This window comes from Myotis nattereri (assembly GCF_964212035.1).
Source record: "Myotis nattereri genome assembly, chromosome: 13".
Classification (NCBI taxonomy): domain Eukaryota; kingdom Metazoa; phylum Chordata; class Mammalia; order Chiroptera; family Vespertilionidae; genus Myotis; species Myotis nattereri.
Window position 1 is genome coordinate 9928172 of NC_138088.1, and position 26079 is coordinate 9954250.

Sequence of the window (26079 nt, forward strand, 5' to 3'; positions counted from 1 at the left end):
GCGAGCCGCGGTTTGCCGACCACGGGGCTAGAGTGTTGTCATTTTTTATTAATGTTAGATATGCTTGTGGAAAGAAGTGTTCTACAAAATTTGAGTATAATATTTATTATGTGTTCATTAAATGAAAGTTATTAAATTATACAGTTCATATTATTCTATATAAGCTTTTGGATTTTATTTTTGTTTGTTTCTTTGATCTAAGAAACAAGAGAGGTATATGAAGTTTTCCTCTTATGCTAAAACTACTGTTTTTATTATTATTGGCTCTGCAGAGTAAGGAATAGACAGAAAGAGAGAGAAAGAGAGAGATTGGTTGTCTTCCATATGTGCCCAACTGGGTATCATACCTGCAACCTAAGTGTGTGCCCTGACTAGGAGTCAAACCTGCAACCTTCAGGTGCACAGAACGAAGTTCCGACCGACCAGTGAGGGCTTATGGTGTAACTATTGAAATCTGTCTTGTATTCTACCAATATTATACATATCTAGATATGCACACATACACATTTTTACCTTAATGACAAAATGACAGAACCACTACAATAAGTGTGTGTTATCTATTAAATGTGAAGATAAGCACATTCTATGGCCCAACAATATTATATTTTTTGAGGTTATATTAAGAGGTACAAACAACTTTACAATTTTGTATTCCCCTAGTCAAGTAAATATTTTATTGTTAACTAGTGAGAATCGTATCTATACTAAAGTTTTTCAAATTTCACTTTATTTAATATTTATAACATTTCACCTGCATTGTTCTGGTTGTTATTTGCCTGGTATATGAGTATGTGTTTTAATTAATTATGATTATTTATATTTGTAAAATTTTTAACATCTTTTTAATGTGTTCTCTATTTGAATCTATTTGATTTGTGTACTGTTTTCTTTTACCTTTCTTATTCCTTACTTGCCTTGTTTTGGCTGAACTGAATAATTTTTAGTTTTAGACCAAAACAAAAATCGATAATTAATTAATCAATACTTCTCAATTTCTTCAGAATAAAATAGGACAAAAATTACAAATATAAAGATGAATTCAAAATTCTTAAAAAACAAAATACCTGAATCTAGTAGTATTCAAACAAACCACATTGGGTTTATTCCAGGAATGCAAATTGATTTAACACTTGAAACATAATCAATTTAATTCATTACATCAATAAAGTAAAGGATAAATCATATGAAGATATCAATAGATTTAGAAAAAAGTCTGATAAAATTCAATACAAATTTATAAAAATTTAAAAAATCTTCAAAAATTAGAAATAGAAGGTTTTTTTTTTTTTTTAAATTGTGATAGCAGGTAGCAACAAAGCCATAAAAAATAGTATAATTAACAGTAAAAATGTTAAATGTTTTTGCTCTGAGCCTGGGAATAATGCAATGAAACTTACTATAAATATTTTTAATCAATGTAAAGGAAGGTATAGGCAGTACAGAAAGACAATAAGAAGAAATAATATTTAAATAAAATATTTAAATTTAAGAATAAAAAATATTATAATATTCAGATGATATGATTTAATAGACAACCCAAACTATCTATAGATAAATTATTAGAAGTAATAAGCAAATATAGCAAGTTTGCTAGATATAAAGTCAATATGTAAAAATCAATTGAATTTATCTGTAGCAACAACAAAGACAAAATTAAATTTAAAAATCAATGTAGTTTACAAGAGCACTAAATATTTAGATATCAAGATATTAAATCTAACAAAAATGTCCAAAACCTCTAGGCAGAAATTGATACAACATTACTGAGAGAAATTAAAGATCTAAGCAAGTAGAGGGCTATACTATAACCATGGATTAGAAGATTGAATATTTAAAAATTTATCAATACTTTTCAAACTTATATGTAGATTTAATGTAATTTGATGAAAATCAAAGCAAGTTTTTTTCTTCATTTTTAAAACTTGTTTTTATTGTAAAATATAAATGGAAGTGCAAATAGCCAAAGGTAATCTGTACACTATAGAAGTGTAAGTTTAGCTTCCTTGGCCTGTCAGAAATACAGACTTATTATAAAGCTACAAAATATAAGTTATATAAAGAGTTACTCTAAGAAACTGATAAGAAATTTCCATTAGGAAATGAATAGGAGACCTAACAAATACTTCACAAACTGGTTGCCCAGATGTCAAATAAACATGAAAATGTGCTCATACTCTCATTTGGGAAAGGCAAGGAGGAAACATTACACATAAAGTAGAACGGCAAATACTGAAACAAGGGACCATTTCAGATGTGGAGAGAATATAAAGCAACACATATTCTTATACAATTCTGGTGGGAATGCAAATTGGTTCAACCTCTTTGGGAAAATAAATGACAAAACCACTACAGTAAAATAAATTTGTGTTATCTATTAAATGTGAAGATAAGCACGTTCTATGGCCCAACAATATTAAATAAAAATGAATACTCATTTATAAAGACAGCTATTGGATGTTCAAGGCAGAATTACTTGTAATATTCTAAAACTAGAAGAAAAAAAACACAGTAAAGGCCTGTGAAAAGTAGAATGGTTCAATTATTGTATATTCCTATAATGACTATCTATTTAAATGTGTTTATATAAAATACAATGAATCAGGCTAAATTATATGGTTCAGGTGGTAAAAGGCTGAACACAAGCAAGAAAATGCATAGCATAATAGGATATTGATTTTGTTGCGGTTGTTGGTTTTCTTTGTTTTGTTCTGTTTTGTTGCTTTGTTTTGTTTTTGAGGGAGTAGAAGTGCTGGGATTTGGAAAGGAAAAGTGATTAGCTTCTCAATAGCCAGCGTTGTTCTTTTCCTTGACATGGCTGGTTACATAAGTTTGTGCTTGAGAATAAATGTTTAAGCTTCACATTTATATTTTATACACTTTCTCTCTATGTTCACAATTAAAAACATTTTTTTCTACAAATCAAAGGAGTTTTCTAAACTAAAGTTTTTTAGAAAAATATTGCCTAGAAGGGAGATCATGTACATCCCCTATATTTTCTAATAAGGTTTCCATAACAACCCAAGTAGCATGAGAAGGGAGTCTATTAAATTCACTTAGAGTATTGGCTTTTCTGGCTAGCTGTCACCAGTCTCAAAACCGAAGTCCTCCAGCTGGAGGAAGTGATGTCACAAGCTGTCTCAGTCACAGCCGAAGATCTATGGAGCCCCAACAGCTGCTCTAAAGGCTGTATTGATGGAAGATGTGACGGCAGAGTGCTGCTCAACAGCAGGGCTCTTAAGAAAGCCTCCTATTGGGATCCCTTCAGGGGAAGTGCTGAGCCATATCAAAGCATCCAGCAACCACCACTTCTGTTTTCTCATCAACTCCACCTCCAAGCCCCCAAAAGGCAATGAATGAGAAACCACTTAAAGGTGGAGGTAGGAATTTTGCAACCTCCCTGCCCCTTATTCTTTCTATTTGGTTATTTCTACCAGAGACATGGTAACACTAAGTTAGCTTATAGAATTTTAGTTTATGTCGAAGATTCTGTAAATTAGGATTGGCCCCTTAAATCTAGCGCATTCTAATTTTGGATTCTCATGTGCTCTATGTAAGCAATTTGGCACTGGTCGACATGGACGATCTACTTTATCATTCCATTGGCTAAATCATCCTCTGCACAGAAATACCCAAAAAGCTTCTCAAAATTAATAAGTAAAAAATGAACTCCTAATCTTTAGCCTTCCCTCCTAAAGCCTCCTGGAATGGGGTTTTTCCTAATCCAATAAGGGCCACCACCCTTCCAGTCCAAAACTCTGGAGTCATCCTCAATAGCTCTAACTCAAACACAATATCTGATCTATCAACAAATCCAGTAACCTCTCCCCTTTCAACAGAGATCCAGAATCTGACTTTACTTCACGCCCTCTACTGCTGAATTCTTCCTGCTCGTCACCACCATATCACCTCCTGGTATTACAATGACCTCCCACTTGCTCTCCTATGGACAGCTTCTGGCTTTTCTGAAGAAAATAAGCCCATAAGACCGATGTGGTCATTTCAGGGCTCCAAACCCTCCAGGGAATGCCCATCTCATTCTTAGTCAAATCCCTTAATATAACCTACATGGACCTACCTGATCTGGGTCCCTACAATTTCTCTGATCTCACATCCTATGACTGTTTGCTCACTCTGCTCTAGTCACACAGACCTCTGATCTTGAAATTGGGCCTCCCTCTGCTTGGAAAACACCTCCCCAGGTAGCCACCTCCATCTTTAATGCTACTCTCTCAGTGTGGCTGCCCCTGGTGCCCTATTCAGAAGACCACCTCCTTGCTGTGACACTCCTTAACCTCTTCTCCACTTTTTCTTTTCCCCTTAGGGTCAGTCGTACATGTTTTACTTATTTGTCTTGTTTATATTCTGCCTCCATTACTAGAATATGAGCTCCACAAAGGCAGGCATATTTGCTTTAGTCATTGTGCACCCAATACCTACCTATACAATAGTCGGCATATAGTAAGTGCTCATACAGTACTATTAAATAAGTGCATGAATAAACATTTTCTACAATGCAGCATGCTGACCATCTATATTTTAAGACCATCTATATTTTAAATTGTTCCTCATAAAATAGATGTTTGTGATCAGAAAGGTCTGGGGACTTTGCAAATTCCATTTCACCTTGGAGTTTCACAAAGCACATTCTCATATTGATATAAGAATTTAGATCATTTAAAGGAAATGTTTAAATTTCTTTAACACGACATGTTCTCAACTTATTGATCATGAAATTCTGTTACATACATAAATTGCCATTTATTTTTAACTTTTATATCGTATGATTAAATATGTATGTGTATATATAAAAACAACTTTTAATATTTCCTTAGGAAATATCATATTAGATATAAAATTGGATCTGTGTCCAAGTTCAATTTGATTAAACCAGTCTAGGCCTTTTCACAATTTCTAGTCACCTGCCTCCACTTAGCCAAGGAAAATAACCCAAAAAGGAAGCTCTTATAAATAGTCTTTGTTTGTTGTGCAATGATATGTTTGTTTTTTAAAAAATAATCTGTAAATGGATCATTTAAAATTAAACTGTAACTTAAGGAAATGTAAATAAATGTGTCTTATTCAAGAAAATTCAATAATGCATATCACCCTTGTAAAATTATCGGAGTGCCAGCCACGTGAACTGGCTTCAACTCCTGCCCCTACCACAACTTATTTGTTATCAGTTGTAATTCCTGTGATTATAGTTACTTAAGTTCAACAAGTAATGTATTTATTGATCCCCCAAGCTCGGTGTTCTATGGAGTCCAGTATCCTCCTTGGAGAAATCACGGCGATACTTAGAGCAGAGAAGATGACTGAGGTGGAGTTGGTTCGGGATCTGGCTCAGTGCCTAGCCCACTGCAGTTGCAGGAGAAATACTAGCCCCTTTACCTTTCTTTAATTGTTTGTTTCAATATAGCAAATTTGGCTTTACAAAATGAGCTATAAAAATAAACTGCACAAAATACATTCAGATGAATATACCTATGATTTATACGTGTCATGCTTTCATGCACATTTTTCTAATTACCTCAGAGCAAATTGTAAAACAAAGCCTTTTGTTGAAGCTCAATTATGAATGCTGATTTAACAATTTGCTCTGTGCAGCAGGGACTGAAGAACTTAATTCAGAGCCAAGGCCTCCCTAATTTGCCGTAAACTCTTTCAACCATACTTTTTGTTTCATTTAGTTTTGTTTTCCATTATGGAGGAATTCTAAATATCATCTAGGTAGAATAACATTTTCAATGTAGTGGGAGATGATGCCAGGTTACGTAAAGGCATACAAGTTACTTATGTAAAGCCAGTCTTCCAACAACATTTACCAAGAGGCCGCCTCTGTATCCTCATCTCTGCGCTGGGCACATGGGCCCAGGGATAAAGGCAGCACCGTTAGTGTGAGCTTACAGCTGCCCATGGAAACAGCAATGCAAGCTATAGAAGGAGCCACCGACTTGCTCCACCGCATCTTTAGACCCAGCAGAACATTCCCCAAGACGTTTCTGAGGAGCAGGAACTGCTTCTGGGCTAACACATTTTGTTAATTAGAATAATTTTACAAGGGGTCTCATCAAGCCTCAAGGTTAATTGTATTGAGTCCCCACTGAAGAAGGAATACAGGATGGACTCGCCAGCTATGCAGATGTGAATAACACCAGATTAAAGAACAAGGATTGAATTGGCTGCCATGGGAAGAGAAAAGTGCTAAGGATGGAATTATAAGACCGCTCCTGCTAGCAGGTAGCTAATAAGTGTTTGCTATCGATTCCCTGCTTTGCCTTGACTTGAGTAAATGTAGGTAAGCCTTTAACATTGCTGGGACTCAGTTCATAATAAATACGGGAATCTGGACTCCAGACTCAAACATCTCATGGATCCCTTTGACTCACGATATGCTATGATCTTATAGCTATTTATGAAACTATTCCAAATAAATCAATGGCACTGACAATACCTCCTAAACGTCAAAGCCCCTGAATGCCTGGGTCCCATTATTACTTCAACTCAGTCAGTTGCAAAAGATTAAATTATTCATTTAAAATGGTTTTCACCTCATTTAAAAAACTTTAAAACATACTGTTTCAATTTGAACTTTTAACGGGGTTCAGAATTGCCTAAAACATATCCTTTTTCCTCTACAAGGACTTTTAATCGTATACATAAAAAACGTGTTGCTGTGAGAATTGAGCTCCAAGGGGGTGTGGGGGGGAATGGAAAGAAAAGCATTAAAAAAAGATAAATAAGTAAGGGAAATTGAGAGCATATGAAAACAAAACAGATGATAAGGGGGGGTGGGGATCTACTCTGCTATGAAACAATGTTAAAATCAAGAAAATGAAATCATCTTTATTTCATGAAAAATATCTTTGATAGAAAAATGCAGACCAGAAAAGCTTTTATGGAATTTTTACTAATAGATGTTCATAGATATGAGTTAGCATTTGTGTGTGACAGGATCTCAGACTGAACCAGATCTTAACCACTTTCAAAGTTTAAAAGGGGCATCCATTTCCAAGTAACGTCCAGTTAAAATTTCCCCATAAGATATCCTGTAGTTCCTTATTTCTTCGAGGCCTAAAAGTTACAGTGAGCATATTGCAATTGGCTTCCATTCCATGTTTTATTTTTAATTTGTTTAAAGTTCAGTATTGACAAATTGCACATTTATATTCACAATCACTTAGGCCTCACTTACGTAAACCTAAGTTTTAGAAACTAAAGTAGCTTTAAAAACTGGCAAAAATTGCAATGTGTCTTAAAATAGTTAATGAATAATAGTATTCATATTGTATTGTTGTTTCAAGATGGTAGCCTGACAGTCATGTCAGCCTCCCAGGATGTTACATGCAGTGATGCGGTCTCTCCCTGCACGGTGCTATCCATCACTTTAGTCCAGGGCAGACACATTGTCGCCCTCAGAGAAAACCCCAGCTGTTCCAAGGATAGTCCCTTTAACGCTCATGGTTCCTGTGCTAGAATATCACACTTTTGCATCCTTAGTCATAATCCTTTTTGGAAACTCAGTGATTTCTTAGTAGTAAAATGTACAAATGTCACCGATGGGGGGAAAAACACTTTAGAAAAAAGCACAGAGGAGTGATCTACCAAATCTACGACGTACCCTATCACAACATCAAGCTAAAGAGAGAAGCTTCTGAAGTCTGAACCTGTAGTTCTGAGACTGTGGTCCCCTTTTTGCAACTAAAATAATCACTAAACAGCATCCACACCTGTCTCCACATGTCCTCACCTGTCAGTGTGTGTAGCTCAAAAACAGAACAACTAAAAGAGTTTAAGTTGTTATAAATCACAATCACTGCGCCAAAATATCTGTACTTTTCTACCTGTCAGATAGAAAATTCAGGCTAAAACAAAATGACAAGTAATAGAAGTAAAGGTAAAGTCTCACCTTTTGAAAGTAAATCATCGTAAATCTATTATAGAAGTAGGCACTGGAAAAGGCTGTCCGAAAGTTTGTTCCCTAAAAGTGACCTAAAGATATTTTGTTAACTAAAGAATATATTAGGCAACTGGAGTTACACAATGTTCTTTTTTTATTTCAAGGGATAATTTTAACAGATATATAAAACTCGGCTAAACTGACTATATTTCTATCTCATACAAATGTAAAATCAAAAGAAATTACAAGATAAATCTAAAATTTCAATACCAATAAAACCCGACCAGTATTGCACACCATAATCTCCACCATGAAAAAATGTACATATATATTCAGCAAAGTGGCTGGGGAAACAACAAAAACTATAGCAAAATGCTTACAAGTTTGCCCCCCCCCCTCTAGATGGAGAGAAAATAAGCAAATGGTATTATAAATTGAATTTATAAAATTACAGTATGCAAAGAATGAAAGAGAAAATAAATTAAGATATTTTGGAGCATTCACTGCACATAGCTACTCTAAATGTGTGGTGTGTATTAGCTCATATAAATTTTAAAGTGTCTTGGGAAACACATTTAGACTTCTGAAAAGATACTGAGAAACCATAGTTTTCCCAGAAAAAAAGGTGCACAGGAAAGAAAGTTGAAAATAATATCATAACAGGTCTCAGTAAAGAGGTACAACATAAGGATAGACCAAGATAATTTTCTTGCAGTATTAGATGGAATATCAGGTAAAGGAAGAGATTACAGAGCAGATACAGGTTTACTGGATGAACCATTTTCAACAATTCCAAGAGTTGTTGGAATATGTACTAGTATTTTTCCTGTCTTGCATACAAGAAAACTGTGGCTTGGGGAAATTGAAATACTCACCGATGCAATAGTCATACTTAAACAACAACAACAACAACAAAGATACAGCTCAGGAATCTGTCAATAACTTCATGACACTGTGTTGTACAGGGAGGCAGGGTCCCATTCATTATAAAGAACTGGCCAGCCAAGAGGGACAGGTTCAATCAGCTCAGGTCAGTGGCCTCTTCCAAATTTATGATTTACATCATTTGTTCATAGAATAAGAGTTTGATTGGACAATTGTTGCAAAACATACCAATAATACATAATGTTTAATATCAATCAATATCACTCTTCATTTCTTCTTGATTGATATTATTGATATTAAACATTGTTTATGTATAGGTATGTTTTGCAACAATTGTCCAATCAAACTCTTATTCTATGAATAAATGATGTAAATCATAAATTTGGAAGAGGCCACTGACCTGATAAAAAACATTTCTTTTTATAACTATATTACCCCCAAGGGTATGGCTTTTTAATAAGAAAAAAAGAAGCATGCCTTCTTACTAGTACAATACATTCCAAATAAATCAAACTATCATCCAACTAGTTTTTAAACTATATCTTCTACATTCTGGAGCATCATAAAAATATTAAAGTAAATAAGACTTTAGGAAAAGGCCATACTTGTGTTCTTCCAAATACATCATCTTGTTTTATTCTAACCACATTCTTGTGAGATATGTACTAACACTACATTTTATAGGTGATTAGCTCAGTCCTATTGATTCACTCTTGCCAAACCAAATAGAGCTAGTCATTGGCAGCTGATCTAACCCTTGGTTTGTCAGATATTTGGTCTTAAGCTTTTCCCAGGGTCATATAGGTTAGTAGTAAGTGTTAGTCACCTCAGAAACCAACCTGAGAAGGCAAAATGCAGTGACGTGTGACATAGACCTTTGCATCATATGGAATTTCTGTATAGACCAACCTAAAGGTCTAGAAAAACCTCATTTGAGCTGATGCTGTTGGATGATATTGGCCCTCATTGATTTCATAATATTTTGGAGAAAGTTAAACTGCAGAGGGACCATGTCTACCTGCCTGTCATAGCTGCCTGGCTTCCGAGTGTATCTATTCCTGCCATCACGCTGCTTCAATCCCATAGCATCTCTTTTTCTCGCAGCTATAGAAAAGTGGAATCATTGTAACACTACTATGATTCCACAGTACAACTCCAGAAAATAAATAACCTTGATTTTTTCTCATATGAAACATCTCAGATTCTCATAAAAACATGTTTGTGACTAAAGTTAGCAGCCTGAATGTAATGGGGAGATGAATGGATGTTGAACAAATAAAGATACAGCTGTTATTACTTCATTAATAGTTCCTTGAACGGCATCTTTTGGTATGTTAAATGCTACTTTCTCTCGCAAAAGCTGATTAACTAAGTTAGCGCGCTACCATTTGTTTTCTGAAGCATCCACATTTAATGTGTTAAGCGATTTCACCGACAATAAGAACTTGGCTTTAAAGTACTTCATCAATTTCTCTGACAGCGGGACTCATCGTGCCCAGAACCAATGAGTTTACAGAATGCAATTTCCATGTTAAATATTCATAGCTGCCAAGAGATAATTTGGGGAAAGCTTAGCATTATTTTTGCCTAATTTTCATCATGTAATAAGCAGAGTTACACCTGGAGACACACAAAATGCCCTTACTCCAATCCCTCCTGTTCACCAATCCCATTAATTCTGCTTATCTTTCTGCAATGCTCATATCCACTTTAATTCAGCCTTCATAGGGAATGAAGTGTGAAATAGAAATGATCAGTAGTGGGCCACTCTTCATTGTGATTATGGCCCCAAAGGTAGGGTTGCCAGATAAAATACTCAACACCCAGTTAATTTAAATTTTGTAAGCAACAAACAGCTTTTTTATATAGATATGCCCAATGCAATTCATCAAACATATCTAAGCTAAACTATTGTGGGTTTTTTTGTGTATCTAAAATTCAAATTTAAGCAAGGATTCTGCATCTTTATTTGCTAAATCTGGCAACTGTATGCATAATGCATCTTCTAGAGTTGAGGTCCAAGTTGAGTATATGGATGTCCCTGACTCAATATGCTTGGAGCCCAGCATAGGGGCAGTGAAGAGAACACACCATCTTCAATTATGCTGGTGGAGGAACACTATGGGATGAATTTGGGCTTCAGAGACATTTGATCTAGATTATAATTCATCTTTGCTGTTTATCAGTTAAGCATATTGCTTTTACTTCCATTGACCTTGTTTCTTCATGAGTGCAATAAAAAAATTAGCTTACTAGGCTTCTTAGACTAACTTTCTTTGCCCTGCATCCCTGTGTCTTTTTTCCAAATATGGATAGCTTCCTTGAACACATACCAAGTAGCTCCTCAAATCTGGTATACACCCACAGGATGATAAAAAAAATTAAATTAAATTAAATTAAAGAAATACAGGATCAATGTTTTCCAGGCCAAAAGCCAGCCATTCAGATTGTAGTGATTTTTCTATATCACATGTTTGAGATACCAAATGACTTTGAAAGATAAAATTAGATAATTCATGTGAAATCACCAACCATGCCCATTAGTTATACAATAGTCAGCAAATGTTAATTCCCTTCCCTCCATCTTTCTTAAGTGCTTGCAAGCTTTGTCATAAAAAGAGTCTATATTCAATATGCTCTCAACACAGTGCAGTCTCCTGCTTCAGGACTCATCCAAAGAAATAAAGTCAATGAAATCCTTCTGAGAAGAGTGAATGAGACATGTGAGAGGGCAGTGTCACTGGACAAGCGTCACTGAACTTTCTTCAAGTATGTCTGATCCTATTGGAAATACTAATACATGGAAGGCAGCCACCCTGCATAACCAGGTTGAATATTAAAGGCATCTTATTTGAAGTAAAATTCTGATTAAGGAACTTTAGATTTCAGAGACATTACTCTTTAGAGAGCTAATCCTGCGATCTTGGCTGACATTCACTGGAATGCTCTGGAAAATGGTTGTCATTCTATAAGATATCCTTAGAGTCCCTACATAGCAAAGAAGGAAACACTAATATTTGATTTCCCTTTTCCAGAAGAATCAGAGTGATGTTGACAACTTAAAGAAGTCCAAGACAGCATATAGGTCAGAAATCACCAACCCTGAAGCTGCTCCAGGAAGAACAAGTAGTTACAATAGCTCACCTTGAGCACTTCGCAAGTACCAGACTTTATGTGTTTTGATCTGCAAACAACTCTATGAACTTGGTAATGCCATCATCCCATGTAGACAGATGGGAACCCCAGGAATAGATAAGATAAATCCCTTACCTGGGTCATACAAATACTAAAATGGTGGTGCCAGAATGAACTGAAGTCTGTGTGTCCCTTTATGTCAAAGTTTCTCACCATGTAAGCAGAGACCTTCTTCTTCAGAATCATGTTACAGCTGAAGAGCCTGGAACCTGTCCCAGAACTACCTCATCACATGCCTAAGGCTGAGAACGGGAATTTACATTTATGACAAGCTGCCCAGTGCCCAGGATAAGAGTTAAAGTTGAGAACTCTTGAATTACATGATTTTGCCTACCTAGGTTATTCCATTATTCTCAGTTAGCTCAACATTTAACTATGCAACTAATAGAAAACACAAACCTCTAAGTGAAAACAACTAACTCATGACATATTCTATAGGAAGACACCTGCTCAATCAGGGTCTCTAGGACACTGGTCCACTTCCAGGACTGCACAAAATGCCCCAGTGAGTTGGAAGCTACACTTTGAGAAACCCTCATGCGCCATCCACCACTGGGTTTCATTGGTACTTTGTTTATACTGTCTGTTTTTTTTTTAATTATTTAAGAAACTTAAGAGTTAAGAAAATCATATATTTAAATTCATTTTAAATCATTAACTCAACGAACATTTATTGAGCTCTTATAATTATGCTGCGCATTGCATCTCTTATAAGTTGCAGCAATGAGTAAATTCTGTTCTTCCAGAACTTATTTTCCCATAGGGAGACTTATAATAAAAAATGAACAGCCGAAACCAGTTTGGCTCAGTGGATAGAGTATCAGCCTGCGGACTGAAAGGTCCCAGGTTCGACTCCGGTCAAGGGCATGTACCAGGGTTGTGGGCACATCCCCAGTAGGAGATGTGCAGGAGGCTGCTGATCGATGTTTCTCTCTCACCGATGTTTCTAGTTCTCTATCCCTCTCCCTTCCTCTCTGTAAAAAATCAATAAGATATATTTTTAAAAATTAACAAATAACTCAGTTAGACAGTGATAAATCCAATGCAGGGGGGAGAGGCTAATATGAATGAGATAAAGAAGACATAAACTAGGGTGGCTAGGGAATATCTCTTTGGAAATTCATGTTAACTGAAGCCTTTATTATGAGGAGGAAACATGCATGTATAGGTGAGTAAACTAGTTAACACTGAGAGAACAACTAGTGCAAAGGCCTTGAGGTAGATAGAAGAACAAGGAGAAGGTGGATGCAACAGATATCTAGTGAGCTTGGCAGGAAGTGAATCAGGGAAGTAGGCACTGCCAGATCACAGTGCACTTAGCATGGCAACCTATGATGTCTATACTATATTTCATCCTAAAGCCATTAGAAAGTTTCATGCAGGGAATGCCATGATTGATTTATAATGTAAATAAAAAGTTTTGTGTCATTTAAATCATAATGCAGTGTGCCTTTGTTAATAAGAACCAATATTTCCAAACACATAGCCTCATCCTGGTCCTGTTAATTTTACCATCTTCATTAGGGTGTTTCCTCTTCTGCCCATAGAAATCTTACCCTTCCCGCAAAGGCCAGTTCAATGTACACTGTGCCCAAGGCTCTGCTGCTTGCACCTCATCCCCATGCTTCTCCAGGCATTCTGCCCTTGCTTCTCTTTCTGCGCTTGACACAGAATAAGTGGAAATTCATCTTTATAACATCCACAGTTGTTCCAAGAGCAAGCATTTGGAGAAAAATCCTGAGCTTGGCCCGTTGGCTTGGATTTTGCATGCAATGCCTTACGGCAACCTTGCATATAGCTCCTGACAGAATAAGCAAAGGGAAACCTAATCTCTCTCCTGCTGGAAACCTCTGAAGGCTTCCTCTCACAAGATAAAAAAAAAACACATACTTCTCTAAAGGGCTTAGAGCAGCGGTTCTCAACCTGTGGGTCATGACCCCTTTGGGCGTCGAACGACCCTTTCACAGGTGTCGCTTAGGGCCATTGGAAAACACATATATAATTACATATTGTTTTGTGATTAATCACTATGCTTTAATTATGTTCAATTTGTAACAATGAAAATACATCCTGCATATCAGATATTTGCATTACGATTCATAACAGTAGCAAAATCACAGTTATGAAGTAGCAACGAAAATAATTTTATGGTTGGGGGTCACCACAACACGAGGAACTGTATTAAAGGGTCACAGCATTAGGAAGGTTGAGAATCACTGGCTTAGAGGTCATCATAATCAGCTCTGTCCTGATTAACCAACCAATCATTTACCACACTCCCTTTCATGTGCATTGTTTCTCTAATTACCCAAGACTTCTTGTCATTTCCTAAAACCCCTGTGCTTTTCCATCTCTTATTTACTACGTTCTTCCTTGTTCCTTTCCTTCATGTTTTCTTCTGTCATCTCCCATCTGTAGGGACACTTTTTATTCTTCCACTTACAGGTGCCCCTGACTGTTCCAATGATATATGGTTATGTCTTCTTCTGTGCTTTCTCCCAGAATTTACCAGAGTAGAGTATGATTTTTAAAGTCCTAGCTCTATGAAACATGCTTCTCTGGGAAATTAATTCAGAAAATGTTGCCTAGAACACTCTTCTCATGAGATTCATGAATGGATGGATGTATATGGAAGATTTTGTGAAATTGTGCAGCACAGGAACAGAGCCTAGCATTGAATTCTATATCTTCGCTTATTTATGTGCGTAGGAACATATTAACATCCTGCAGATGTTTGGGAAACACTTCTTTTAAGTTTTGTAAAAGAAAAAATATCACCAAAAGAAAACACCAACCGATAGTTCAACTAAATCCTTTTTGTACTGAACTGCAATAATTGGTTTACAAGTGCATCCTGTACACTGCATTGTAAACTACTTGAGCATCTGTCTTGTCTTTGTGTGGCTCTGGCCCAGCATGGGCCTGACTTCCCAAAGGGGATTCACACATTCTGATTGGCTGAGTCATCATGAGCTCAAAAAGCAGACTCCGCTGATTGAGAAGAGCCTGTATCCTCTTCACTTTGCTGCATTTTCTGATGTTCTGTCCTCATCCATTTGTTTCTCTCTATTATTCGACAGATTCACCCCAGCTCCTGAAGCAATTGTCAGGGAGGACTGTATATATAACTTCATTGGAAATTATTGAACAATGAGAATCTGAACATCTTTGCTGTTCATTTTTTCCTCTTTTCTAGCACGTCCCAGGAGATCTTTGGAACCTATATACATTTAGAGCTATATACATTTTGGAACTTATATATATTTTAGGTAATTAACATGTATATGTAATCAACTTGATTCTGGTTACAATCTCAAATTCATTTTGAGTCTAATCTGACAACAAAAAAACACAATCCTTTCTGTTTGATCTTATTTCAATCTAATAAATTACACTTTATAAAAAAGTTCAATAATTTTGTAAGTGTTTAAGCTATGTCTTTGTTTTTGTCATTAAATCAAAATGTTGCCCTAGAAGCAACTGGAAACTATACTCATGACTGTTCTTGATCCTTCATATACCATTTTATAGCCCCAAACCTATCTATCACTAAATTGATATAAATCTATACCATATTACAAAAGAAGTTCATAAGAGTCTATCCAAGGTTTTATTGAATTCTATAAATTCACTTTCTGTATAGAACAGTGATGGCAAACCTTTTGAGCTCGGCGTGTCAGCATTTTGAAAAACCCTAACTTAACTCTGGTGCAGTGTCACATATAGAATTTTTTTTATATTTTCAACCATAGTAAAACAAAGACTTATATTTTTGATATTTATTTTGTATATTTAAATGCCATTTAAGAAAAATCAACCAAAAAAATGAGTTTGCGTGTCACCTCTGACATGTGTGTCATAGGTTCACCATCACTGGTATAGAAACTCTCAATCTAGTCATTTATCAGCTTTATAAAAGTACATTAATTTAGCAAACATGTAGTGGTCAACCATGTAAATATGTAATCTTTCAGTGAACAGCACTTCTTTTTCAAATGGTTCACAACAAATACCTTCTCAGTGTCTACCAATGAACCTTTATTAACCAATTCTGGAATCTAGTTTCAAATTGTTTTTATAGAAATATCCATTTTCTCCTTTGTAGAAATCACAACTAAAATGTCTGCAAATTTTCTATCGAATCTCTGGATTATAGCCATTTCTCAAAGATCACTGAAAGTTTTCAATTTCACCTTTACATTTTGTCAGAATTTAATTCATTTGACTTAGTGATCAAGGCTTTTTTTAGAGATGTTTACTTCTAACCACTGGATGTACCGATATGTGCTAATGACTTAGATTAATCATGTACAGTTAAGCCAAAATATTATCTTTATTATGTATGACCAGGGAGTTTTGGTAATAAAAAAGTCAAGTCATCTCTTCCAAAAACAAAAATAAGAATAACAAAAATAATCGGAGAGACTGAATTATTAATACTTGTATGGAGAACCATGATATGGGCCCTCCCTTCCTCCCCGCCCCCCAGCCCCCCAAAAAAGATTCTATTTCTATGGAAAGCAACCTTACAGGGTGATCTGATTATAAATTCCTAACTGAGCAGGTCATGGTGGGTAGTCATGCCCCAGGCATATAGCTTCTTTAGTGAAAGGTTTATCTTTGCCTCAAACAAGCATTGTCCATTGTTTCTTTGCATCCAGGCCAGCACACTTTTGAAAAAAAGGTAACTACCCTGAAGAAAGCATGACATCTTGTTAACTATCCTGTAATCCAATTCCCACCTTGCTTTTTTCCACCTTCGTATAATCTTTCTTACTTTTCCTTCTTAATCTCAAGTGCCTAAAAAAAATAATTTTAAAAAGCTGCAAAACTGTTATTTTGCTGAGCATTTGAGATCTTGCTCTGTGGCATATGTCATTAGTTTGGCTCAAATAAGCTCTTACAAAAATACTCTACAGGCTTGGACATTTCCTACATTGACAGCGTCACAAAAAATCAGTGTAAAGAGAGAGCTAGTGGTCATATTGCTAAAGAGAAAAGTCAATGAGAAAACAAGATGGTGCAAATATTTCTTCAGCAGAACCTTGGCAGGTCATTGGAGAGATGGTTCAATCTATTGGCAAATGTCTCCCATCAGAGGAAATGGACCTTTATACCCAACAGCATTCAACAGTAGGACCTACCAACTAATGTTCCTAACATAGTCTGTAATCACAAAGAAAACGACAAATACAGTACAACTTTTGTGGGTTATCCTTCATGAGAGACTGCAATGACCAGCAAATGTGAGCCTTTTTGTACACTTGACAGAGTTTTGAACGTAAAGTTATAAGCTGGCATTTGGTTCATTTATTATTTTCTTACAGCTTGGACCATTTGAGTTACTTACCCAAGATTCTTATGACCTCATGGTGTTTGGAAAACATTAATTACCTTCAAACCTTAGGACTAGATACAGAACTTGCCATCAAAAACATTGCCATAGGACAACCTCTTTGAGTAATCCTGAAGCCCTTATTCTGTGGCATGCCCAGTAACTAGTCATCAGTAGAATTCAAGAGATTTGGTAGAAGATAGAATTTGGTTCAAATCTTGTATTTGTAAACTTCCTAGTTCTTTGAACTAGCTATTTCACCTAACTATACCACAGTTTTGTCATTTATAACATAAGGATGTAACGGTAAGTAGTTCCTACCTGATGTATTTTTGGAGGGAGTTCAATGAAAGAATGTAAATTTTGTGACACATGTCAAGCATTAAATAATGTTAACTTATATTACTCTGACATATCTGATTTCTCATGTAGTTTACTATAAGAAAAACTAAACAATTTTTTTATCATAACCCCTCTACAAACACACATACAAATATATTTGTGCATAAATTCCAATTTTATTTTATAGAAAAACATGATATATTCAAATGAATGAAAATATCTTTGTTCATATAAGTCTAAGTTAGAGATTTCAGCCCAGAGAAAAATGATCCTTACTTGTCTATCTCTAATAAAATTCAAAAATTAAGGTATCTTATGAATTCATTTGACCAACATGTGAGCCTGTTAGATTTAAATGAACATGCTCCAATTCATTCAAAATAAGCAAGGTCACATTAAGAAAAATATCCTCACTTCATATAATCCAAACAGAGTTAGAAACGTTTTTTTTTGTGTGTGTGTTTTTTTTTTTTTTTTTTTTTTTTACCTGGGGGATGAATATATGATACTCAATATATGGGAAAGGTTAAGAAATAACTTTGTCAATTTTGTATCTGTACACATTTAAATTTTAAACATTTCTAAGCCTCTCATTATATAAAACTCAGTGTTTCTTCTTAAACTTCAAAATATATAAATTCTTTCAGAGAAAATTTAAAAGATTTTAGTTAGCAATCTGATTTTTCCCAAGTTTCATAAAATTTTGATGTTTAAAAATGTATACTAGAGTTTACTCAGATTTTGCATATATTATGCTATCCTAAAAACAATGTCAAATCACAAACAATACATTTAACTGACAGTTCATTTTATTTTTCCATATAAGAATGAATCACATTTGCATGAAAGGTTTCCTACAAGATCCACAGCTCTCCCTGTGGCTTGCTCATATGTTTTCAAATGGCATTTCACCTGTTTTTATAGAAACATCTTTGATGCCTAGAGTATCCAATGTGTCAGGGCATTATCAGAGAAATAGCGCGTGACAAATAGCTTAAATAGATGTAATGAGATATGCTCCATGACTGAGCACCCAGCACAGTACCCAGATAGTTCTCAGATGAGACATGCCTCTGCATGACCAATGTGCCTTCCAAACTTTGCCAATCTGATGTGCCCTTTGGCCATCTGGATTATCGCTTGGATTTCTCACACACCTCAGTGAGTACTTGTCTATTCCATCTCCTGATCTGTTCACACTTTGAGGAAAAGTTCAAACATCTGACTGTAAGATTCTCAATTTTCCCTCATGCATGCCTGAATGAGTAGGCTAAGTCATGAATTCCAAAAATCTTTTTTGATTATTGGTTTAATATGAATTAATTTTTTTCACAAACATTTCACAATTTTGTGTTTTCATGCACCTTCAAATTACATTAGTTAACTTTTTTTTTTTTTTAACTACAATTGTATTCCAGAGTGGTATTTATTGTTGAAATTTTCATTTGTAGCAATCCCAGAAGCACCATTAAGAGAAATTCATGAATATAATTAAGGAAAAATCCTTTTGAATGCTGACAGTTTTATGGCCATTAGGTTTGGCATGGCTTATTCAATAGGATAGTTATTCTTTTCAATTAATAAATAGATTCGGAAAACTTTTTGGTTAAGTGTTTTTAGTGCAGCTGATATTCTCTCTCTAGTATAAAGAAGTGACTCCAGAGACCTCATAGACCAGATAGACTGAAGCAGAAACCTCACTCTCAAGCGGAAGCGAATGAGTAAGGATAGCTCTGGACTGTGGCATCACTGGGTACAGCTGATCTGCTTTGGCTGGTGCTCAGCTTAAATGTTTCTTCCTCTGGAGGTTGTCTCTGAACTTCCCAAGCCCATTTAGCTTCTTTGTTATATTTTGCTTATGACATTTTTATTTATAGCACCTCTTATATCACCTCAAATACATGTAGCTTTCTCTTTTATTTTAGGATCAGAGCCCTTAGACTTAAAGAGATGTGGGTTTTATATCTGTATCTTCAATATCTTATATATCTGGCACAGAGTACAATAAATGTATGCTGGTTAAATAATAATAATATTCTTGAAGCATATGACTTGGCGTTCCCTGCTACAAAAACGAATTTGTACGAAGCATTCAGGTTTTGAGTCTGATCAACGAGAGTGCGCATAGATGTGGCTTCTGGGTAACAAAGACTTGGAAAGAAGGCACCTGTGTTTCTGATTATCACCTTGTGACCCATGTTCCAACTCAAGGGAAGATGAAATTAGCATTGCCCACGGAAAGAGTGATAAAGTTGAGAGTAAAGGTGTTCAGAACTCATTAAAGCAGAACTGGCACTGACTATTTTCCGGCACCAAAATATACCTTCGTGATTTAAGCTATGCCGACATCTCTGCTTCCCAACTGAATTGATACCTAGAGATGCCTTGTTACTGGGATGATGTCACCTTCAATGGAAGAACTTTTCTTTATGTGAATTCTAAAATCTCAAGTTAAATATGAAAATATTTGTTTTCAAAGCATCAAAAATAATTTTACATATTCAGTTAGAGCAACCTGTGAGCGTAAATAGTGTCTAGAACCAGTGAGATCAGCAAAAGCAGTTTATTTACTAACCTGTTCAACATTACAAACAATCCTTCATTAGTTGCCACTATCTATATGCATATGTCCTCCCTTCAACTCCGACTTGCTGCCCATCCGCTTTCCTCCATGGCAATCTCTACTGCTGGAGTCAATATTCACACACAGAGAACCCATCGCCTGTAAGGCTTTACAGCAAGATTCACTATGTTCTTAGCCTTGAGTTGCATATAGATGATCTACATAATATTTTTTTTTTGTACTTTTTACCAGCTGGTTAGTCCACTATTTTAAATTTTTAATAGACCTCTTAATACATATCTTGGTTCTTTAGCAAATTATTATGCTATAAGGTGCCAGTGTCCTCGGGACTAGAGGTCCTAAAGAAAAGTTAATTATCACTTTCAGCAGTGATAATTAACATTGATGTAGCAATTTCTGTTTACTATAACCATGGCCACCCACTTGTGGGATCTGAAGCTACCCATCCCCACGCACCACCCATGAGCTATCTCTTGCATCTGCAGTCACTGTGCTACATAAACTGAACTGAAGCCTCTATCCTCAAAGCCTGCAATCACCACAGTCCAGTGGGGCAAATTTCCCTATCCACTATGGCCTGCAGCCATCATCCTCAAAGTGACTGTTGATGCTGGAACCTCCGTTGCTGCTCATCCTTACCATCATCAGTAAATGAGGAAAGTATCAACCAACCATGTGTCCTTCTCAACATACTGGTATACTCTATCTACTTCTTGATCATGACCATAAATTTCTGTACTTCCTAGCCCATATGACTACAACTTCCTTTCCATGTCAACAACTTCTTTCATTACTCCCATGATGACTACTCATTGAGATAAAATACCCTTTCTTCACTTCTTTCCACACCCACCTTACATTCCAGAAAGCTTCATTGGAATATTATCCTCAATTTCATTGCCCTTAGGAGTTTTCATCACCTCAATTTAAAAAATCCAAACCTTCAGGAGTTAAGCTGTGTTGTCTGCTTTTTCTATAATCTAATACTGAGATAATAGAGCACTAATAAATAATGTCACACAACAGAGAGATTCAATTCCAATTTAAATGTGCAATCACTAATCACTAATTAACCCTAAAACTTCCAGCAATACAACCACTAAATTGACATCTCCCAGATATAACAAAGGCATCCAGAACTCAACATTTCCGAACTTAATCTAGGAAACATTTCTCATAATTTTTTTTTCCTTTCCCAGTATTGTTTTTCAGTAGATGGGTCCACATTTTATCTAAATATGAAAACTATAAACCCTGCAGTCATCCTAGGAATTTTCTTTTTCTAACCTGCAACCTCAATTTGTCTCAACTACTTGTTGATATCATGTTTTAAATATCTATCATTTCTATCCTATATCTTGCTTGCCATTGGTATTAAGAAACTTGCAATTTTATAGTTATCAGTAATATTACCTGATTATCATCTGTAAGTTTACTAGACTATACGCCCCATTGAACTAGGATTTTTTAGTCCATTTTTACTCATTATTTTATCTCTAGCATTTTGCAGTTTTTCTTTACTTACAATGATCACTAGATAAATATTTTCTGAATAAATAGGTGAACGAATAAATGAATACAAGTAAATGTATGTATCACAATAAACATATTATGTATGAAGCAAGTATTCATATCCTTACCATGTAAGAGAAAATCGGAAGCTTAACAAACATCAATTAAGCAGAGAATTATGAGTTTGGAAGTAAACTTAGGTCATCTCCATTTAACTAACTTCAACTCTTAAGGATCTTTCCATTTTAGCACCATGATGCATATCAACTTCATGCAAAACCTTTTTTTCCATTGTATTTTTAATTTAGACTCAGAAAAGTGTGACCCATTCTTAATGTAATTATCTATGGATATAGAGAATAATTCCCGTGGAAGACATTCTAATGCTTTTAAAAACACACCATTCATTGCAAGTACTTTCAAAAGAAATATTTTAATTTTGTAAAATGAAAAGTTTCTATAGTCCATACTCACAATTAAGATTGGTACCAAAATGTTTCCAAAGCAATCGTCATGTGAAAGGGAAAGGAATTAGAGCAGAAAATAACAAAAGTGACATTTTTAAACCATCACAGTTATTCTCTATCTTTTATTGAGTGTTTGCCATCTTGTAAACATTGTGCTAAGCAATTTATACATGCAGTAAAAGAGGAACGATTATTATCCCTATTTTACGGATAAGAAAATTGAGAATTAGAGCAAACAATCAAAGCCAGGAGCCAAATCTAACTTCTATAGGATTCCAGAGCTGCACTTAACATTAAATTGACTTCCCAATAAGTAGTTAAGCCTTTCATTTTGAGCCATTACTTAGTGAAAAATAGACAAAAACATTTTTTTCTACTAATAGCATCTGATAGTGAAACATTTCAAGTATAATTAGATGGAAAAGGAGAACAAAAACATTTCAAACTTCACATTTTCCCAGATTTTTAAGAAGCAAATGTTTATTCTTACCCATGAATTCAATCCCCAAGTGGTCTGCTACACAGAAGTCAGCATGTAAGAAAGGGAAACAGAAAAAGAAATGATGATTAGAAAAAATTCCACATGGAAATCAATGTGTATCAGATTCCCATTTTAAGGGGAAAACATGTGTCTCAATTTTAACTGCATATTTTTTGGGGAAAGATAATTTATAATTGCTCACAATAAGGGGTGCTCTGAACATGATTCATATTTCCCCAAAGCCTGAAACTTTAGTTGGAATAATATTGCATCTGTTACCAAGTATGCGAAGTATAAAGTTAGGCCTCAAGAAAGAAAGAAATGTTCACACACAATATATCTGGTACTAAATTGATTTTTAGAAATCATGGTATTTTATGTAAAACTTGAGGCCTGGTGCATGAAAATTCATGCACTTGGGGGGGGTCCCTCAGCCCAACCTGCTCCCTCTCACAGTCGGACATCTTTAGCACTGCCAAGGAGGCAGGAGAGGCTCCTGCCACCGCTACTGCACTCACAACCTTCAGCTCTGCTTGTGGCTTAGTGGAGCTCCCCCTGTGGGAGTGCACTGACTATCAGGGGGCAGCTCCTGCATTAAGCGTCTACCACCTGGTGGTCAGTTTGCATCAAAACGACCGGTCATCCTGGTAGTTCCACCTTAGGGTCAATTTGCATATTACCCTTTTATTATTAGAATGACTACTTGTTTAACATATACTTAGTGTACTCTCTGCTATAAGTGGAGAGCTTTTATATGATTGGCCTTCACCATGTGCTGATACTTTCACAAAAAATCAATAATGTTGTATTTTTTCCTGTTATTTGTTAGATGAGAAAACTGCACTTCAGCAAGATTAAAAATCTTACATTGGCCCCAAAAGATGAGGTAGATCTAGGGCATAAATAAAGTCAATCTGACCCCCAAGCCCTCTCTCTGACTGTTAAGCTCTGCCACTTCCTACCAAAAATGAATAACTATGTACCATGTACATGTGGGCTACCCACTGTTTTACCAGCTAATGTCTGCCTGTGATCAGCAGAGTGATAAACTGAGCCCAGCTATGCCCAGGTGTTCGGCCTTAGATGTCTCATCATCTAGATCAGTGGTTCTCAACCTGTGGGTCGCCTAAGACCATCGGAAAACACATATATAATTACATATTGTTTTTGTGATTAATCACTATACTTTAATTATGTTCAATTTAAAACAATGAAATTGGGGGGTCACCACAACATGAGGAACTGTATTAAAGGGTCGCAGCATTAGGAAGGTTGAGAACCACTGATCTAGATGGTGCCTCATTTAATCATTCAATTATTCACTCATTCACATTATTATTATTATTATTATTATTATCATTATTATTATTATTATTATTATTATGTGTCTTCTTAGTCTACTACGCCATGGCTTAGATTCCTTTCACTTCTCTCTCCATCTCTGGCCACTCTCCAGGCGTCTGTCCCCCTCTGGGCCTCAGTCCCTCTCTCAGTCTTCCTCCACCCACCTCTGTTCCTTCCTCCAGGTGTGTCTCTCACTTCTGTCTCAGCCTCTCATTCCCCGTATCTCCCCCGAGGCTGCTGCCAGCTCCCAACCAGACCCGAAATCCACATCTGCTGAGAAGTCTCCTCCCCAAGGACATCCTCATCTCATTTACCTTTCCCACCGCCACCACCACCACCGTCACCTTGCAGCTGCTGCCCTGCCTCAGTTTCCCCGGACTCCCTCCTGTCTCAGTAAAGATTGGAGGCTCTTCTCACTGCACAGCCTGGTTACCCTTCCGCTCATTATCACTTTTTAAATTCATTTAATTAATGATGATTTCTGTTGCAGCAATATATTATATAAATGAGAATAAATGAAAAAAGTATGGCTACAATTGTATTTGTTTCTAAGACTGATTACTGAGCTCCTTTTTATGAATTCTTTATTTAGCAAAGCAGTTTTCCTTTTTAGAAAATATGTGTTTAGTTACCTTGAATAATTCAGTGTGTTTCCTATTTGTAAATAATTCATTTTTAATTTCATTGTGGTAAAATATATAGAGACTAAAAATTGTCATCTTAACCATTTTAAGTGTACAGTTCAGCGTCATTAACTGCATTCCCAATGTGGGCAAACATCACCACTATATTTCCAAAACTCTTCCATAACCCCAAAGAGAAACTGTACCCACTGAGCAATAATTTTGTATTTTCCCCTTTCTGCAGCCTCTGGTAATTTCTAATCTACTACTCTCTGTCTCTTCGAATTTGCCTGTATATAGTTCATTTTTTCATTGATTAGTACCTATTTTAATTGAGGATGACTCATACAAAAAAGATGATAATGGAATTTTTAAAAAGTAGATATATTACTTTCTTTACATGCCTTTTATTTTGACTGCTTAATATATACCGATAGATATTTAGCACACTTTCATGAAAAGACAAGATTTTTGTTCTCCAGTAATTCAGAAATCAGTGGGAGCTCACAGAGAAAAGACTTTGGTAATTGTTAGTAACAGTGCTATAGTGGAAAAGCAAAAAATGTATATTAGATGGAGGGGCCTAAAGTGCTCTGTGAAAGAATGGAGATTGTAGAAAAGTTGGCAAGCTTATGTTTCAATTCTAATGTGAATAAGAATCTTCATTCTTTTAAAAAATATTTTAAATTGATTTTTAGAGAGAGAGGATGGGAGAGGGAGAGATGGAAAAACATGAATGTGAGATGTGAGAGGGGAACATTAATCAGCTGCCTCCTGCGCATTACCTCCTGGGGGGATTAAGCCAAAAACCTGGGCATGTGCCCTGACCAGGAATTGAACTGGCAACTTTTCAGTGCCTGGGACCATGCTCAACCAACTAAGCCGCTCAGCCAACTAAGCCACTCAGCCAGGGCAGAAGCTTCATTCTTAATTTTTTGAGGAGTCTCCATACTGTTTTCCATAGTGGCTGTTCAACTTTACATTCCCATCAGCATGAACGAATAAGGGCTCCTTTTTCTCCACAACCTCTCCAACACTTGTTATTACTTGTGTTGCTGATAATAGCCATTCTAACAGGTGTGAGGTGATATCTCCTTGTAGTTTTGATTTGCATTTCCCTAATAGCTAGTATAGTTGAGCATCTTTTCATGTATCTGTTGGCTATTTGTATATCTTCCTAAGATAGGTATTTGTTCAGGCTCTCTGCCCATTTTTCTTATTGGATTGTTTATTTAGTGTTGAGTTTATACATTTTGCATATAAACTTTATATATTTTGTATATTAATCCCTTACCAAGCTGTTGTTGCAAATATCATCTCCAATTCGATTGGTTGCCTTTTTGTTTTGATGGCAGTTTCTTTTGCTGCGCAGAAGCATTTTAGTTAGATATAGTCCCATTCATTTATTTTT

General features: G+C 35.7%; 1 protein-coding gene across 3 annotated transcripts in view; it reads right to left on the bottom strand.

Annotated features, from left to right (window-relative positions):
- The window catches only part of NRG3 (neuregulin 3), a gene marked incomplete at its 5' end in the record, with an annotated part of 1046633 nt that overhangs the window by 96969 nt on the left and 923585 nt on the right, over nucleotides 1-26079 (bottom strand). For 2 of the 3 annotated variants that reach the window (XM_081104469.1, XM_081104468.1), the window contains one exon: nucleotides 22711-22737. In XM_081104469.1, coding sequence (XP_080960595.1) covers nucleotides 22711-22737 — 27 coding nt within the window. The remainder of the gene's footprint in view (nucleotides 1-22710; nucleotides 22738-26079) is intronic. The other variant, XM_081104470.1, reaches the window with a different exon arrangement.